The 20,477-nt window shown below is 40.4% G+C and overlaps 1 protein-coding gene across 8 annotated transcripts in view; it reads right to left on the bottom strand.

Moving 5' to 3' along the window:
* The window catches only part of FARS2 (phenylalanyl-tRNA synthetase 2, mitochondrial), a 519,601-nt gene that overhangs the window by 216,829 nt on the left and 282,295 nt on the right, over positions 1-20,477 (bottom strand). For all 8 annotated transcript variants that reach the window (XM_054557152.2, XM_024248067.3, XM_054557156.2 and 5 more), the window contains one exon: positions 12,540-12,700. In XM_054557152.2, the coding sequence (XP_054413127.1) occupies positions 12,540-12,700 (161 nt within the window). The remainder of the gene's footprint in view (positions 1-12,539; positions 12,701-20,477) is intronic.

The raw sequence follows: 20,477 nt of genomic DNA, 5'->3' as shown, positions 1-20,477 counted from the left end.
ATCCAGTTATCCTATGAAAGGTAGGCACAGCCAGTTCTAGGCAAAAGGAACATGTTACGTTTAACTAGGATTAAAGTATTAAACTAAAGGAAGCGAGCTCTAAGGGGAGATTTCAAGCATTAGTCAGCAGAAGATAGACTGTAGGTTGTAATAGTTTTTCCAGTAGCCCCATCATACATTTCATAAGTGACTATCTGTTCATAAAAATATGTATAGTAACGAGATATCTTTCTCAATAGGACATAATTGTACACATGTGGCATTGTTTGTTGTGAAATAATGCAAAAGCATAAGCTTTATTGACAAGAGCTCAGTACAAATATCAGAAAATAACAGGCTAACTTTACAGACCACTCCAACTACCTTGAAAATGAGATATGAGGGAAGTCTGCTGAGGTCTCCCAGAAAAACTCTCCCTCACACTTATGAAAAGGAAGCAAATGTGTTCCATTTTCTGTCTCTAGACTTTGTCGTAAGAGGTAATGCTTGGTGGTCCCGTCACCATCCTTCAATCTTGAGGGGACAAGTCTGAGATTAAAATGTTCAGTGTTTTAGAGCCCTGGCATCATTGCAGGTTCGCTGCTGCTGTTGTTATTTAAGCCATTCTTAGCTGGATCTTCTCTTGGTTGAAGCCAAAGTCATCCCTCCTACCACCCTGTAGCAATTACTTCCCATATTCACACCCAGGAAAAAAAAAAAGACATTACCTTGTCCATCATCACTTCATTGACACGACCTTTATTTCTATGTCAGTTCTTTCAAACTGGTATTTGTTTCTGGTCCCTATTCTGATGATCTCTTTCTACAGCTGTAATTTTTTAACTCTATAATCCACTAACCATTAAATGTACAGTTTAGGTGATTCTGTGCAGTATAAAAGTATCCCTCTGATTCCAGGGACAGAAGTGCCAAAACTTCTTTAGTCAGATAGATGATTCCTAAAATATATTACACCTAATTTGTCAAATTTTATAGACTGTTGGCAAGATTTAAGGTTTAATATGCTATCTATAAATAGAAAGTTCTTATATATTTATTTCCTTAAGGTTAATAGCCAAGAAAATGCAACAAGGATATTGGATATGTTTAATTCTTCCAATCTACACTACAAGAAAAGTGTAAGAAAATGCTGAGGACCCAGTTCGTTCGTTCTTTCTTTCTTTCTTAGTAACTTAATAAACAAGAAAGAAATGTGGAGTTACAATAATCTAAATATGTAAAACATACCAAAAGATCTCCTTTTTCACAAAAAAATCAGCCCACAGACCTCTGATGGAGCAGGTTTCAACACAAGCAGAGGGCCACAATCCACAGGACTCCACAGACTACAGGGCAATTAAATGTCCTAACATCATAAGGCTAAAGTTATACAATATCAATGTTGGCAAAGCAAGCTGAAGATGGAAACTGAGGGTACAAGGGACTAAGAATCATGAGGACTGTGGCTGCTGCTCTCAGAACAGTATATGCTTCCTTTTGACCAATATAGTTAAGTTAGTTGAAAGCACCACAACGACCCTGATTTCTATACTCAATTTGAAACAGAAAAAAAGTGTTCCATAATGACCCTGATTTCTATACTCAATTTCAAACAGAAAAAAAGTGTTCCATAGCTACACACTCCCCACTAATCCCATCCAGTTATCCTACGAAAGGTAGGCACAGCCAGTTCTAGGCAAAAGGAACATGTTAGGTTTAACTAGGATTAAAGTATTAAGCTAAAGGAAGCGAGCTCTAAGGGGAGATTTCAAGCATTAGTCAGCAGAAGATAGATTGTAGGCTGCAATAGTTTTTCCAGTACCCCATCATCCATTTCGTAAGTGACTATCTGAAGTTGTGGGAGTGGTGGTGACAACAGAATGGTAGTAGCGGTGGTAAAAATGTAAATAACATTTAACATGGATTAAATGCTTACAATGTGACAGGCTCTGTTATAAATGCTTTAGATATAAGCACTATAATGATTCCAATACACCCTTGTCTATAGTCTTGGTCACTACACCTCTCCTTATTTTTAAGTCAACAATGCTTACTGAATACATAAAAAAGGTTCTATGATTGGTCATCTTTCACATTTCTTCCTGTATCCCTTCCTATTAGTTTTTTCTGAGATAAACATCTCTTCTCCAGCAAAAGAAAATACTTAATATACTTTTGGGGGAAGTAAAATGAGAAAAATACACATGGAAATAATGAAAAAGTTTGAGATCCATGAATTTCATTGCCACACAATGAAGCTGATGCGATTCTCACAGCTGGATTTATTTGGGAATAGAATGAGGAAACACTGCAAAATCCCACATTAAGTCTCTATTAGACAACATTTATGATAATGACAGCAAAACCAGATCTAGAAGCTATTCCAAGCCAAGGAGATTAGCAAGTAATCAGAGGCTCAAGGCCTAATACAATTCTGGAGAGACATGGAAGGATTTAGAGAATTAACTAGCAAAAAAGGATTAAAGAAAGGAAGAAGAAAATTTTGACCGCCATGTTCATTGGTCACTATCAGTGAAATTCGACATTCATCTATGTATAGTTCCACCACTGTTACATACTGGATTAGTCCGTTTTCATGCTGCTGATGAAGACATACATGATACTGGCAAGAAAAAGACGTTTAGTTGGACTTACAGTTCCATGTGGCTGGGGAGGCCTCAGAATCATAGTAGAAGGTGAAAAAGGCACTTCTTACACGGTGGTGACAAGAGAAAATGGGGAAGATGTAAAAGCAGAAACCCCTGATTAGCCCATCAGATGTCGTGAGACTTATTCACTATCACGAGAACAGTATGGGGGAAGCCGCTCCCATGATTCAAATTATCTGCCACCAGGTCCCTCCCACAACACGTGGGAATTATGGGAGTACAACTCAAGATAAGATTTGGGTGGGGACACAGAGCCAAACCGTATTATATATTATTTTATAAGTGTCTCTTGACAAATCTGCCTCATACTCTAGATTAGAAATAACTTGAAGTCAGGGACCACCAAGTTCACCTTACTCTAGCATCTAGCACAGCAGCTTGGTATAGGCAACAGTAACAGCTTACTAGTTCAATATTAGGAGCTCTCTGGAGTCAGCTTTGGTTAAAATCCTGGCTCTGTTACTTACTACGACAGTTATGGTTGAATTACTTGCTGATGCTAAGCCTTAGTTTCATCATCTATAATATGGATTTACAGTACTCACCTCATCCACTGTGATGCATAAAAGCTGTAACATAGGCAAAGTATTTAGCTCAATGGCTTACACACAGCATTCAACAAATGGCAAGTATTATAAGGTCCTCAACAAATTAATGTACAGGTGAATAGTGTATTGAACTGTGATTGCTATAAGGCATAAAAGAGCCAACCCTGACCTTAAGAACCCCCCAGGCCTCATATCATGCAGCACTCATGGCTGATGCTTGCTACTATAGAAATAGCAAGGATGAACTCTGACCCAGAGTTTTCCCTGGGACTCCAGGCATGACTGACCTCAGAGATGACCTAATTGATACAAGACTCTCATAGTAACTGTCCCTCCTGCTGATGCTTCCAAATTCTTTGCCCTTTCTCTTCTTTCCTTGTCTTTAGCTTCCTTTTTTCTGAAGTAAATACTAACACTTTCCCATCACAAATTAACGTGCACAAGCAAATCTCTGACTTAAGTATAATTTTTAAAAATGTGCATTTAAACTAAATGAGTTATTCACATAGTTCCCTCACCTTGAAAAACACAAGACAGGAAGGAAGAAAGGAAGGACGGAGTTTCAGCAGTTAATCCAAAAAACACGTGTAATAGTTTTACAACTGTTGGAAATCCATGGAAATAAAATTTAGGGCAAAAAGAAAGAAAATAGTTTCAAGATTGAATGCCAAAGGTATCAAATTACAGACCTGCTTATTATAATAGTTATACTCAAAATGAGAGTGCAACAGAGAAGGAAATGAGTTTCACCACCTAGTCAGACCATCTCCTTTCACCATCTAATTGAACAACGATGTAGCTGAGACCCTGACAAGTTAAATAATTTTAACCATTATTACTTTGATTCAAAGTGTGACTCATGGACCAGCAGCATGAGCTTCACTTGGGAAACTGTTAGAAATGCAGAATCCCAGGCCCCACCCCAGACCCACTGAATTAGAATCTGCATTTTAACAAGCTCCACCAGGGATTCACCTGCACATTGAAGTTTGAGAAAGCATTAATACTTGTAGCCTACAAACCAGTAAGTTCATAAATTAGATCATTTAAACTTCATGCTGTATTTTTCTGTAAACTGTATACTGATTTTTAGATTTGTTAAAAAAAATTTAAATCCTTTGGCTCTGAATAATCTACCTATGAGTTTTATACTCGAGTTAAACTTTAGGGAATGGCTTCTGGAAGCCCTGACTGAGCCACATACATAACATAACGATGCTATTGAGATGACGGCTCTGCTACAACTTTCTCATGTACAACACTGGGAGAATAACAGCGCCCAAACTCAGAGGGTTACTGAGAAAATTAAATTAAGACATGGAAAGTCTTTATAATAATGCTGACACAGAGTAAGGCTGAAGTAAGTATTAACTACTAACTACAAGTATTATCATCTTGGATAGAATGTAGTATCATAGGTTTGCAGCCACTACCCATCCATTCTCATCTACTCCCGCTGCAGTGATAAGTATTTGAGACTCCATTCAGGATTAGAAATATTATAGTCTGTGGCCTCAGAAGAGAACAGTAAAACCCTTCAACCGGCAAAAAAGGTAACGGCCAACATTGCTGAATTATTTCATCAAATGAGGACTGACCTTGTAAGCCACCATGGACAGACACGGAATTAGTAAGTTCTAAATCAAATCTGTAAGTAAAATGTACAATGTTGAGTAATTTTCACTAAGTATCGCTCCGTGTAGGACTAAATATTGAATTCATAATTTTAGACTTTAAAAAACAAAGCATAAATTAAAGTCTTATTATTGAATATTCAGTTCAATGCACTGAAACAGCAAATTTTGCTTCAGGGGAGTTGGCAGGAGTATATACAACAAAGACCCAAACACGCAGAACGAATACAGCATGGGAAGCTGCAGTGGTAGACAGAACAAGTTATCACTTGCATAACAGAACAACCATATTGTTGACCCACTTATCTCAAGCACAGATCCAGGTTGGTTAAAGAAAGCCATGGTAGGCAAAGCACTTAATTCAAAATACGTACAATGAAAATCAAAAATTAAAATAACATTTTAACTTGAGTTTCTTACTGACTAGATTTAAACAATGGGTTTCAAGGTATTCAGGAAAAGAGTCGCACAGGTGAGGACTCAGGGTCCCATCAATCAGAGACTGTTGTTAGCACCCAGGAGAGTGCCCCACAGCTGGACAGAAAGATGTACAGGACAGGATGTGGAGGCCGCACAGAGAAAGATACCACAGAAGCCAAAGCAGCCTAGAGCATCACTTAGGAGGGCCTAAAAGGAGACGAAGGAAGAGAAATTTCTGCTTCTTCCACAATAGGATTCTCAAATGGCTTCCAGAGTTTCCTGGCCAGGGGATCCACAAGTTCTTAGCTGGCAGCAGACCTTTTCCCCATTTTCTCACCCCACCTCTGGGATTGCACAGGATTACAATCATTTTAAGTATTTTTCTCAAGGCAGGTCAACTGTAGTGATAAAACAAGTTTTCTGTCAACACAGTCCCCTCTTATATATGTAAATATGACTACTCTACATAAATAGTTGAAAACAGCTAACACTTTAATACTATCCGTATTTTTTATCCCTAAAGACAAACTACTCTATTATATCTGAAGGCAAGCAATCCGTCATAATGAAATAGGATATAAAATGGCACAAGTGATAGGCTAAATAATAGCCCCCTTCCAAATATGTCCATGTCTTACTCCCTGGAACCTGTGAATATGTTATCCTACATTAAGAAAGATCTTTATAGATATAATTAAGGAAGGATGTTCAGATGAGGTTGATTATCCTGAATATCCTGGTGGGTTCCATGTAATCAGAAGAGTCCTTCGAAGAGGGAGGCAAAAATTCAGAGAGAGGGTGAGGTGTTTACAGAGGAAAGTGGCAGGGCTTGAGGGAAGGCAATGTGATGCTGTCATAAGCCAAGAACTGAGGACTGTCTCTAGACGGGCAAAGGCAAGGGAACAGATTCTCCCCCAGAGCCTCCAGAAGGAACCAGCCCTGCTGACACCTTTACTTTAGGCCAATCAGGCTGATTCTGGATTTCTGTCCTCCAAAAATATAAGATAATAAGCTCATGTTTTTTTAAGCTTCTAAGTTAGTGGTAATTTATTACAGCAGCAACAAGAAACTAATAAATATTTTTGTATCTGGAAGTGAGGTATTGCTTCTAACAAATACATAAAAATGTGGAATTAGCCTTGGAATTGGTCAATGGGTAGTAGACACCTTGCAGCACCATGATATTAAATGGTTATTTTGCCTTGAAGAGACTCTTGTAGAAATATGGATGTTACAGACTGACAGGCAAGGAAAAAGTGAGGAACATGGTAGAGAAAACCTATACTGTCTGAAAATATCCACATATTCATAAACATACTGGTGGTAGAAATATAGATGTCAAAAGCCCTGCTGGTGAGGGCTCACATTGAAATGAGGAACACGTTAGTGGAAGGTGGAGGAAAGTGGATCCTTGTTCATTCATAGCGGCAGAATTAGATGAATTGGATGTGGAAAGCAAAACTTGTAAACAATGAACTTGGATATTTAGCTGAGGAAATTTCCAAGAAAACAGTGAAAATGCAGCCTGCTTTATTCTTGCAGGAGAAAACAGACAAATTAAGAGAACTGCTATGCAAAGAGGAGCAAGATTAGATAATTTTGGAAATTCTTAGCCTATCTATACTGAAAAAGACAAAAAGTTAGGGGTTTCACTGAAAGAAAAGTGCTCTGGAGAGAAAGCCATGAGTGCAGCTATAGAACCCTTTGTTAATGCCTCAGAAGTTTTGAAGGACCAGGGTATTTAGTGACACAGAGGGCTCTTTGAAGAAAGTAAACATATGACCCAAGGATCCCCTCAGGCATCTCAGCAGAAGCCAAAAATAGCAATGAATTATTCAAGAAAGATCTGCAGAGGAGCCTCTTGTGTAATGGAATGAATCCCTATGATATACATGGGAGAGCCACAAGGTTTTTGAGAATGATTTACCATTAGGAACACTGTCAGCTGGAATTGAGAGGGACAAAAGAAAAGAACAAAAAGAAAAGGAAAGAAAGAAGTCTATTTGACTCCCCAAATTCTTCACGCAAAAGCCAGGGTAATAAAACAACTCACCTGCATACACATGCCACCCTTAACAAAAAAGGAGGTAAGGCACAGTGGCTCATCATGCCTGTAACCCTGACACTGTGGGAGGCCAAGGCAGGCAGACTGCTTGAGCCCAGGAGTTGAAGAACAACCTGGGCAACATGGCAAGACACCTTCTCTACTAAAAATACAAAAAATTGGCAGGGTGTGGTACCATGTGCTTGTAGTACCAGCTACTCGGGAGGCTGAGATGTGAGCTTGGGAGGTGGAGGTTGCAGTGAGCCATGATGGCACCACTAGGCTCCAGCCTGATGACAGAGCAAGACCTGGCCTCATAAATAAATAAATGAACTTTAAAAAAGAAGGATATTTTAGAGGGTAGAAGTACAGGTTAAAAAGGTGAAGCCAAGGGCCACAGAGAATTATCCCCAGGCCTTGAAACCTAATGGCTGAATTTTGAAATAGCCTGGAACCAGTGATTCTTTTTCTTCTCCTTTCATTTTCTCCCTTTTTGAATGGAAATGTCTATGAGTATTCTCCAATGCCTATCCCACTCATTGTATTTTGGGAGTAGGTACCTTGCTTCAGGTGGAGAGGAATTTTGCCCCAGGATGAATCATACCCAAAGTGTCACATAAACCAGCTTTAGATAATTAAATGATGAAATGGGACTTAGGGGCTGATGATACTTAGATGACATTTTGGATTTTGAGCTGATTTTGCAATGGGTTCAGAGTTTGTGGGACCTTGGGATAGGCTGAATGTATTTTACAAAAGACAGATGTGAATCTTTAGGGGTCAAAGGGAAGACTGTGGTAGACTGAAAAATGCCCCCAACCCTACCCAAAGATATCTATGTACTAATCCCTGTAACCTAGAAATACGTTACCTTATATTCAAAAGGAAATTTACATTTCCTTTTGTATTAGAGAATTAATTTGTATTAAAGTATTAAAGGATTACTTTAAAAGAAGTATTTTGAGATGGGAAGATTATCCTGAATTACCCAGCAAGGTCTGATATAATCATAAGGGTCCTTATAAGAAAGAAGCAAAGGTCAAAGAGAAGGCAATGTGACAAAAGACGGAAGCAGAGAGAAAAGGCAACATGACGCATCGCTGTGATCCAAGGACTGAGGATGGCCTTTAAAAGCTGGAAAAGGCGATAGTTCGCAAGGACAGAAAACCAAACACCGCATTTGCTCACTCATAGCTGGGAACTGAACAATGAGAACACCTGGACACAGGGTGGGGAACATCACACACCAGGGTCTGTCGTGGGGTGGGGGGAAGGGGGAGGGATAGCATTAGGAGAAATACCTAATGTAAATGATGAGTTAATGGGTGCAGCAAACCAACACTGCACATGTATACATATGTAACAAACCTGCATGTTGTGCACATGTACCCCAGAACTTAAAGTATAATTAAAAAAAAAAAAGCCAGAAAAGTCAAGAAGGTGGATTCCCCCGAGAGCCTACAGAAGGAGCCAGCCCTGCTGACACCTTAACTTTAGCCCAGTTGGGTAGATTTTGGTTTTCTGACCTCTAGAACTGTAAAATAATAAATACATGTTGTTTTAAGCTACTAGATTTGTGGTAACTGGTTACCTAAGCAACAGGAAACTAACAAGAATAGATACTAATTACAAGCGAATACTTAGGTAATAGTATGATCTATAATCTACACAAAGTATTTTATGAACATACACTAAATATGAATATACAAACCCTAACTGCCCCATCAGAAGTTCTTAAGTTTGTTACACAAAGACAACTATAAAAATTATATATTAGTGCAGGTATGCATATATTGGCTTTCAAATTTGAAGGCAGAAAGGAGAAGAAAAAAGACATTTAGTAAAAGGATCAAGAGTCTATTTCTGACTACGTGTCTCATAAAAAAAGATTGTTGTAAGTACACTTAAAATTGAATTTAAGCCACTTAATTATGGTGGCAACTGTGTTTTTCATCTTTATTTGTCACACCATGGTGTTGAGCACACCATTCTACACAATGTTGGTGTTCTATAAATGTTTGCTGATTAAATAACTGACAATATATTTTAAAAAGAATGAGAAAAAGTTACAGCCTTAGCCAGGTTTTATTGTGAATTAGACACAGCTATATTTCAAATTAGTCTACAAGGAAATTGATGCTAAAATAAAACAGATAATTATTCAAGTAGAAGTTTCTAAAAGTCCTCATAAGGTAAAACCAAAAATATATGCACATATACATATATACATAGGAAGGTTTAAGATGCAGATGGGCACACACACAAAATCAGTGTGCTTCACTGTAACAATAAAAAAATACATTCACAAAAATCATACCTGTCCTTAAAGTTGATGATATGGTTTGGCTGTGTCCCCACCCAAATCTCAGCTTCAATTGTATCTCCCAGAATTCCCACATGTTGTGGGAGCAACTCAGATGGAGGTAATGGAATCACAGGGGCCAGTCTTTCCTGTGCTATTCTCATGATAGTAATTAAGTCTCACAAGATCTGATGGGTTTATCAGGGGTTTCTGCTTTTGCTTCTTCCTCATTTTCTCTTGCTGCTGCCATGTAAGAAGTGCCTTTCGCCCGCTGCCATGATTCTGAGGTCTCCCCACCCGTGTGGAACTGTAAGTCCAGTTAAACCTCTTTTTCTTCCCAGTCTCAGGTACATCTTTATCAGCAGCATGAAAATGGACTAATACAGTTGAAAAGGTCTGTACACAAATATAAATAAGTATAACTCCAGAGAGAGATGAGCCCTTCTAGGGTAGACAGACACTGATGGCTGCTTTCACCACTGGGGCATGAGCAGGCAGAAGAGCTAGCCTGCTACTGGCAAAGACATTTTGTTGGAATAAGAAGAAATGAGCCACACTTGCATCAGCCAAGCATGGGCTGGCATGGCAGATTGGAAAATGGAGAAACAGAGCTAACCCTCACTGCCAGCCAATTCTCCTTCATAATATTTTTGCTTACAAATGCTGGTGGTGGAAGAAGCTGGTAAGTGGATGGAACGCAGAAAGAGATCCTGTTATCTCACATGGTTAGATCCCAAACTCTGCTGCAGGGCTAGATCTCACCATCAGAGGAAATCAGATGTGAAATTCAACTCAACTCCTGATTAGAACAAAAAGATCTGGCCTAGTCACCTTAGCAGCCAGATGGTAGAAAGCAAAAGGCTTTCTGGGGATAAATTTTATCTACCTCAGTCTTTGTCCATTCAAACACAATCAAATAAAAAAAAAAAAAAGACAAGTGAAGAAGCAGGAAAAATGTAAGCCATGATTAGGAAGGGAAAACAATCACAACAAAAGAACACTAGATAACCACATGGTTGGAATTAACAGACAAGTATTTTAAAATAACCATTATGAGGCCGGGTGCAGTGGTTCATACCTGTAATCCCAGCACTTCGGGAGGCCAAGGCGGGTAGATCACCTGAGGTCAGGAGTTCAAGACCAGCCTGGCCAACATGGTGAAACCCTGTATCTACTAACAATACAAAAGTTAGCCAGGCGTGGTGGTGCATGACTGTAATCCCAGCTACTCGGGAGGCTGAGGCGGGAGAATTGCTTGAACCTGGGAGGCAGAGGTTGCAGTGAGCCGAGATCATGCCATTGCACTCCAGCCTGGGGAACAGAGCAAGTCTCTGTCTCAAAATAAATAAATAAAATAAAATAACCGTTATGAATATGTGAAAGAATTTAAGGAAGAATGGATGAAATGGTTGAAAAGATCAAGCATTTCAGTAGATAAATGAAAACTCTAAAAGGGAAGCAAATGCAAATTCTAGAATTGATAAATACAGTTATCTGGGGAATGATTAATTCACTGGATGGGCTTAATGGTTACTTGGACAAAACAGGAAAAAAAAAAAGATTAGCAACCCAAAGAGAAGACAATAAAAATTATCAAAAATAAAGCACACAGGAAAAGAAAATCGTTAATTAAAAAAACCTTTCATCAGAGTTCTATGGCATAGGATCAAATGGTCTAACATATATGCAGCTTCATTCTGAAAAATGAATGGAGTAGAATTGTTGGAAAAGATACTAGATAAGGGCTGGGCTCAGTGGCTTACGCCTGTAATCCCAGCATTTTGGGAGGCCAAGGCGGGCGAATCACAAGGTCAGGAGTTTGAGACCAGCCTGGCCAACATGGTGAAACCCCATCTCTACTAAAAATACAAAAAATTAGCTGGGCGTAGTGGTGAGCGCCTGTAATCCCAGCTGCTCAGGAGGCTGAGGCAGGAGAATTGCTTGAACCCAGGAGGCGCAGGTTGCAGTGAGCCGAGATCGCGCTACTGCACTCTAGCCCGGGTGACAGAGTGAGATTCTGTCTTAAAAAAAAAAAAGTACAAAATTGGTTCTCTGCTTAGACTAATAATATTGACAAATATCTTTTCTCTTGCATAAAATTTCTGAAGGTTTATGAACCCCTTGTGTGTTTATGGACCTCTATTTAGGAATTTCTTTTTTTTTGAGACAGAGTTTCACTCTTTTTGCCCAGGCTGGAGTGCAATGGCACGATCTCAGCTGACTGCAACCTCTGCCTCCTGGGTTCAAGTGATTCTCCTGCCTCAGCCTCCCAAGTAGCTGGGACTACAGCTGCGTGCCACCATGCCCAGCTAATTTTTGTATTTTTAGTAGAGACAGGGTTTCACCATGTTGACCAGGCTGGTCTCGAACTCTTGACCTCAGGTGATCCACCCGTCTTGGCCTCCCAAAGTGCTGAGATTAAAGGCATGAGCCACCGCGCCTGGCCAGGAACTTCTTTACAAATTCACATTATTTAAAATTCATGCAGCCATAAAAAAGAATGAGTTCATGTCCTTTGCAGGAACATGGATGAAGCTGGAAACTATCATTCTCAGCAAACTAACAGAGAAACAGAAAACCAAACACCACATGTTCTCACTCATAAGTTGGAGTTGAACAATGAGAACACATGGACACAGGGAGGGGAACATCACACACCGGGGCCTGTTGGGGGATGGCAGGCAAGGGGAGGCAGAGCATTAGGACAAATACCTAACGCATGCAGGGCTTAAAACCTAGATGACAGGTTGATAGGTGCAGCAAACCACCATGGCACACGTATACCTATGTAACAAACCTGCACGTTCTGCACATGTATCCCAGAACTTAAAGTAAAATAAAAATAAAATAAAATAAAATTCAATGGCTTTCAAGTACATGATCCTGTCGATCCTTGACAGCCATTTTTATTATTATCTATTCAGTTCTTGCAAGTCATCTTACCTGAAACTTCACCTTCTGATTAATGTTGGATACACAGAACTGCTTCAGGAAGCGCTCGTCCTCACACCAGAAGAGACGGATATCAGGGATGTCGTAGAGGATCATGGCTAGCCTTTCTAATCCTAGGCCAAAAGCCCAGCCGATTCGGTCTTGAGCACCAGCTATGATTAGGAAACAAAATAGTTGTTTTTAAAAAGTATTGAGATTGGATAGGTTCATACCACTCCCTGATAGTTATCAGTGACACTAATTAGATGCCCACCAGCGGGCAAGGCACTGGGCAGCCCCTACAAAGACATCCATGAGGGTGCCCAATCTTCCACACTTTTTCATCTCCATATTCCTGACTGCCCTCATGAAAGCATTCCGAAGTCACACTGTCTGGAGTACTGTCTTTCATTTCTGATTAAATTCTAGGCTTTCTGAAGCACTGGTTCCTGAACTGAGTTATGATTTTTCTGTAGTCTTTGCTTGCTCTGATTCAAACATTTAGCCCACTGTATATAGGTTACAGAGTGGAAAGAAAAGACGGTCTCTGTCCTTAAGTGTAGTAGATAATGAGATACATTCAAAACATGCCATACTGGCCATAACATGTTTAGAATGAACTTACATTAAGAAAGGACATATGTCATGCCTTTAAGAACCTCAGCTTTATTAAACACCATAATGCTTATTCTTAGCAAGAGCTACTTCAGCATTGCAGAGAATGCAAGCAAGCCCAGATGAGGGGCATATCTAGCACCACCTACTCCAAAGGTATAGTGTCCTGCTCAGATTGTGTCAATGCCATGGATTAGAAAGGTTTACTTCACAAACTGAGGCAATGTAAAAGGGAAGATAGAAGCTGCAGAATGAAGGCAGGCAAGGGAGCAATTCACACTGTTGGAAAGCTTATGAAATGAGCTCATGAAAGGAATATAATTCCAACTGGACACTAACAGATGAGCAGGATCCTGTGGTAGGCTGAGATGGCCTCTGAGACTCCCACCCCACATGCACATGCCTTATGTAAACTCCTCCCATTGAGTTGAGTATGGGTGGGATCTAGGAACAGGATGGGAATTTAAGCCTGTGACTGCTTTACTTTTTATCTAAGACTCCATCTTGGCCAATTGGAGAGAGATCCCCCTCCTGGCTGTGAAGAGGCCGCGTGGCTTGGCCCTTGACAAGTCCTAAAGGAGCTCAGAGAGGCACCAGCAGCCAGGGAGAAAATGGGAACTTCACTTCTACAGTGGGATGGAACAAATTCTCCCAACAGCTGGAGTGAGCTGATGATAGGACCCCAGCTTCAGAGAACACAGCCCTGCCTCTGCCTTGATTTCAACCTGGTAAGATCCTGATCAGGGGACCCTATCAATCCATAGCCAGGCTCCTCATGCAAGGATATTATGATATAGTCAATTTGTGCTATGTTAGGCCACTAAGTGTAATTTGTTACCCAGAAAAAACAAACAAACAAACAAACATAACTAATCCAGATTCAAAATGTAGAGAAAGGTGATAGGAAATTCCAGACTGAAGGAGTTTCTTCAACAGCAAAGGGAAGGGATGGCAGCATAGGAAGGCTGAGGAGTGGATTCTGGAGATACGGGCAGGACTTGTCTCAATGGGCCACAAGAAACATTTTGTTCTCATTTCTACTTTGCATTTAATGTTTTCCTAAAACATAAAAAACTCGGTAGGGAGCGGTGGCTCACGCCTGTAATCCTAGCACTTTGGGAGGCTAAGGCTGGCAGATCACGAGGTCAGGAGTTCAAGACCAGCCTGGCCAACAGTGAAACCCCGTCTCTACTAAAAGTACAAAATTTAGCCAGGCATGGTGGCGTGTGCCTGTAATCCCAGCTGCTTGTGAGGCTGAGGCAAGAAAACTGCTTGAACCTGGGAGGTGGAGGTTGTAGTGAGCTGAAATTGTGCCACAGCACTCCAGCTTGGTCCACAGAGCGAGGAAAAAAAAAAAAAACAAAAAAAAACCCACCACCACCACCACCAACAAAAAACCCTTACAATTGTTTCACAAATCCCCATTCGCTCTAGCTGAACTGGAACGTTCATGGAGCTTCAGGATTAGGTGTGCAAAGTCCAGGAGGGAAAAGGCTTCATTATAAGTGAAACACCAGCACCTGTGGTTATCACTTGGCATCAAGGCAATCATCAAGACAAATGGGAACACAGGCTATAAGCTACAGATAGATCGAGAGGCACTGGTCATTAGCAAAGAACTTTTTAAAAATTTCCAGCACATCACAGGCTGATAATTTGGTCGCATATAAAATTATGCACATGACATTCTACTCAACGACAACATAACTGACATTCTTTTCAAGTGTACATGGGTCATTCACCACCACAGACCATATTCTGGAACACAAAATACATTTCAAATACTTAAAAGGATAGAAATTGTACAAAAAAAGTTCTATGTCCAAATGCAAATAAATCAGAAATCAACAGAAAAATATCTGAAAAATCTCCCAAATATTGGGAAATTAAACAACATGCTTCTCTAAGTAACACATGAGCCAAAGAAGTCATCACAAGGGAAATCAGAAAATATATTTAAATGAATAAAAATTAAGATATGACACATTAAAACTGGAACTCGTAAATTATTGGGTGGGAATGATAAAACCACTTTGGTAGTTTCAAAAACAGTTTGGGAGTTTTTTACAATAAACCAATATTTCTCAACTGGGGGCAATTTTAGCCACCAGGGGACATTTAGTAAGGTCTGAAGACATTTTTGGTGATCAAAACGGGGAGTGGGGAGCATCCTGACATCTAGTGGGTAGAGGCCAAAGTTGTTGCTAAAGATCCCATAATGGACGGAATGGTTTCCCACAACAAAGAATTATCCAACCCAAAACATGAAAGAGAGAAACCCTGAATTAAACAGACACTTAGCATATGACAGAGCAATTCCGTTCCTAAGTATTTACCTAAGATATGGAAACATGTGCACTGAAAGTCCAATATATCAATGTCCATCACAGCTTACTTCAGAATAGCCCAACCCGAAACACCCCAAATGTCCATCGACCAGTGAATGGAGAAATTGTGGTATATTCATATAGTGGAATTGTCAAAAGCATCTGAACCAGAGTGACTCCATCTTGAGTAGGGGCTGGGTAAAATGAGGATGAGACCTGCCGGGCTGCATTTCCAGGAGGTGAGGCATTCTGAGTCACAGGATGAGACAGGAGGTCAGCAGGGATGGTATCACAAGATACAGGTCATAAAAACCCTGCTGAGAAAACAGGATATGGTAAAAAAGCAGGCCAAAACCCACCAAATCCAAGATGGCGACAAAAGTGGCCTGTGGTCCTCCTCATTGCTGGTTATATGCTAATTTTAATGCATCAGCATGCTAAAAGACATTCCCACCAGCACAATGACAGTTTACAAATGCCAGGGCAATGTCTGGAAACTACCCTATATACTCTAAAAGCGGGAGGAACCCTCACTTCTGGGAATTGCCTGCCCCTTTCCTGGAAAACTCATGAATAATCCACCTCTTGTTTAGCATATAATCAAGAGATAACCCTAAGTATTATGCAGTGGAACAGCCCATGCCACTGCTCTGTCTATGGAGTAGCCATTCTTTTGTTTCTCTACTTTCTTAATAAACTTGCTTTCACTTTACACTGTGGACTTGCCCTGAATTCTTTTTTACACGAGATCCAAGAACACTCTCTTGGGATCCGGATCAGGACCCCTTTCTGATAGCAGAATATGACCTAGTAATAAAAATAACTTATTCCTATACAGAACAAAATACATGAATCTCAAAAGAATTATGTTTAACAAAAAAGAGATTAGTCACCAAAGATTATCTACAATATGACTTTAATTCACATGACATTCTAGACAAGGTGAAACTATAGAGACAGATAACAGATTGGTAGGACATGACAGAACTTTTCCGGGAGATGGAAATTTTCTCTATCTTGATTGTGGGGTGTTTACATGACTGTATATATCCTTCAAAACTCATCTAGCTATGTTTTAAAAGTATGAATTCTGTTGTGTGTAATACTACTTCAACAAACTGGCATTTCAAACATACTACACTTGAATGACACGGGAGTACCAAGTCAAATTGCTGTAAGTTTCTCAACGCTTACTCTCAGCATCTGTGGTTATCTCCTTGTGAACTGGAAACTGATAGTTTGTGGATCAGCACCATCCTGAGCACCGCACTTTGAGGTGCACTGATTTAAATGATATAGAATATGCCTATATAGCTTATATATATATATATATATATTTAAACCCACAAAGTTAAGACGTTCCATAGCAACCTCTTATATATTCTAAGTGTTGATCGATAGACCCCTAGGAATCTGCAGACTGCAAGCTGAGAATCATGACTGGGAAAGAAAATATAACCCCTAACAACAGCACCAAAGGCCCCTCACACCTGGTGATGGGCCTACCACCTCGGATTATCCACAGTTCCCTAAACATCATATGTCCTTGTCATAATATAGCGGATCTTCCCAACACTTGCCCCACTCCTAAAGTAACCTCTCATGGTCCTCTAAAACTTCATTGAAGTATTCTGACTGTGAGATTCTTCCTCTGACCCTGAAGCATTAAGTTTACCTTCATTTCCCTGTGACAAACACGCTGCACATATTTCTATTAGCAACTATCATATTTATAAGTTTCTCTCCCCATCTAAACCTGAGAGTTCTGAGAAAACAATCCCTACACAATGTCATACACAGTATTGACTACTCCATAAACGATTTTTAGACATATATCTGTGCTAATGAGAAGAACATGTGCTTCCCATATAGTGGATTCTTTGAGTCATTCTCATAGCACAAAGCTGAAGATACGACCGTGCAAATGAATGATGTCTCAAAGAAAAACAAAAAAGGGCTGGTGTTGTGAAAAGCAAAGTTTACACAATGTTCACAATTAAGGGTTGGGAGGCTAAAGGCGTATAGAAGAAGAAAAAAAGCACTAACTGCTTCATTCATTGCTTGCTAGACACTGAATACCAGTTTCACAGATGGGAAATGGAAATGATCACAAAATGCTCAGAAGTAACAGCACTGAAGGGAATAAATAGCATCTAAAAGGTAAATCTACATTCTATGATGTTTGTCAAAACAGAAATATCAGAAACAGTAAGAAATAAAGGTACGAGTTCAAAATTGAATTATCATAAAGTTATGGAAAAACAGAGAAATTTCCCATTTGCTATCTTCCTCCCAGCTGAGCCAGGGAGCTGCCAAGCACAGCAGTCCTGAAGAGGCCAGACCCACGCATGCACTGCCACGCGGTACAGGTGAGAAATGTGGCTCAGGAAAAGGGTGAAAGAACTTCACATAAGAGGGAGCCCCATGGCTGCCACTATGATGGCAGTCTAGGCTCCACTGTAATATACCTCAGAGTAAAGGAGGACTTGCTTTACCAGCCTGATGTGGCCTGGCTTCTGAATGGAGCAGGGTAAGAGGGAGCAGAGGGAGCACCGCCAGCTGGAAATCACATCTGCAGAACACAGCAAGGGGAGGCTGGGCTGTCCTGTGTGAGGAGGTAAGCTGCACACTGGGAGTAATGCTGATGATGAGAATTCAGTTTTCTGCATTCGAAATGGCCACAATAGATAGTTGTTCCTGCCATTTCATTACTGCCATACAGAATGCCTTAACATCAATGAGTCTTAAAATTAAAGTCATTAATCACATTGGCTAATATCCAAGAATTCACTGAAAAGATAAAAATAGTTACCTTCACAAATACAACTTCCAATTGCTTTTCTCAGAAGGCTCGCTGCAAAGCTACACTGCTAAAAGTCAGATGTTCTAGAGCTGGTTTATTAGAAATGTAGAAATGGTCGGCTGAGCGCGGTGGCTCACGCCTGTAATCCTAGCACTTTGGGAGGCCAAGGTGGGCGGATCACGAGGTCAGGAGATTGAGACCATCCTGGCTAACATGGTGAAACCCTGTCTCTACTAAAAAAAAAAAATATATATATATATATATATACACACTTATACGTATATATATTTATACATATACATATATATATGTACATATATATATATACACAAAAAAAATTAGCTAGGCATGGTGGCGGGCATCTGTAGTCCCAGCTACTTGGGAGGCTGAGGCAGGAGAATGGCGTGAACCAGGGAGGCAGAGCTTGCAGTGAGCCAAGATCATGCCACTGCACTCCAGCCTGGGCCACAGAGTGAGACTCTGTCTCAAAAAAAAAAAAAAAAGAAATGTTCACTGGCTTAAGTGAATGATTGGCAGGACCACACTAAAAGGTTGGTGGGGGAAAGGAAGGCTGATGGTTGTGCTACGGATATGCATGACTCCGGAGCCTCAGTCCCATGTGGCTGTCAGTAGGGACACCCGCTTCTAAAGACAGGAGACTGGCTCTACCTGAGAGGACCCAGTGCCAAGGTGAGCGAGGGGGTCATTCCCGCGGGCACATAAAATCCCACCACCTGTGTGTCAAAGCTTATGGACCAGACCTTCATTGGGAACAGAGAGCAACTGGACTCCAGCTGCCTACCGCTGCCTACAACCTTTCATTCTCATAATCATCCTAATAAAAAGTTTGCCTGCGACAATCAATTTTCATGGAGGGTTGCAAGAAGGGATATGGTGTCCATTCGCTGAGTTGTATCAAATTTTACCTTTAAAACATTTTGTTTTGGTTGCCTTTCAATTTGTTTCTTCTGAATCGCACCCCTGCATTGTGTCATTGGCCTGTTTCATTAGTAAGACAACACTGGCGACTCCTGAGAAGGATGTGACCACTCTATCATATAGTTTTCTGTACGAGGCTTCAGGAAATAAATTGATCTTAGATTTAAGAAAATGACTTCGGATCTTGGGAACAGAAAAGCCTTCCTTTTTTTGACAACTGGATTTTTTTAATTTTAAGGATGCCATGTGCTACATAATTGGTCAAAATTCACTTTTTACTTTGGCCCCATGGGAGCTTAGAGGCAAACTTGCAGGTCACCTCTACAACTGCACAAGTGTTCAGAGTACATTTCTCTTTGTGACTCTTGCTCCAGTTTTATTTTCTTATCCGCATTTCCTCTTTGCCCTGATTATCTCAACTATTTATTTTATCCTCAGGTATGTACTTTTATAAGGCACTTCAAATTCTTTATGGAAGAAAGTGAGTCATAAATACATAGATACTTAAAGGTATTGTCAACCAAGGTAGGTATAATTTTCAGGTCTTTGGCACTCCTCAGCTGTAATTTGTTGCCAAGTACCCAGGTCTGACAGGGTTTTAAGGCAGTATTTTTTTTTTTTTTTTTTGCCTCATTCCAAAACTAGTGAGTTTCAGTAAACTAGAGTCACCAGACTATAGAACTCACTGTGGAGGAATGTTCCCAATTAGACAGAATATGCAGGATTGGAAGCAGTTAGTTAGGCATTTTGACTAATGTAAGTCTGTACAGTATTAAGCATCCCATGCAGGAACATTTTTTGTATTTATAATTGTTGAAAATTTTCCTAAGAGGGTGAGCCTATGCACAGAAGCAAAAGAATGTAAGAGAAGCATCCAGAGATGGGAAACTTTAAGAAAAAAGGAGAGGAGAAAGTGGAGGAGGAGGAGAATGGCAATAGAAAAGAGGACAGTGAGAAGTTATCAGTGTGAAAGGAGAGTAACAAAATTTATCTTAGAACTTGAAAGATTCTAATCCCACAGGGCAACCCTTCTAAGCAGCAGCTGGCTCTACAAGCTCTGCCTCTACAGCTGCAGAAAGGGAAGCATTTGCAAAGGACAGCCCAAAGCACAGTGGTTCTGCACGTGGCCTCTTGTCTGCATCTCCAACTCGAGAGGAAGCCTGGGACATCTCCAACTCAAGAGGAGGCCCGGGACATCTCCAACTCAAGAGGAGGCCCAGGACATCTCCAACTCGAGAGGAGGCCCGGGACATCTCCAACTCGAGA

The sequence above is a fragment of the Pongo abelii genome, chromosome 5 (genome assembly GCF_028885655.2).
Source record: "Pongo abelii isolate AG06213 chromosome 5, NHGRI_mPonAbe1-v2.0_pri, whole genome shotgun sequence".
Lineage (NCBI taxonomy): Eukaryota > Metazoa > Chordata > Mammalia > Primates > Hominidae > Pongo > Pongo abelii.
The sequence above is the reverse complement of the archived record's forward strand: the minus strand, read 5'-3'. Positions and strand labels throughout refer to the sequence as shown.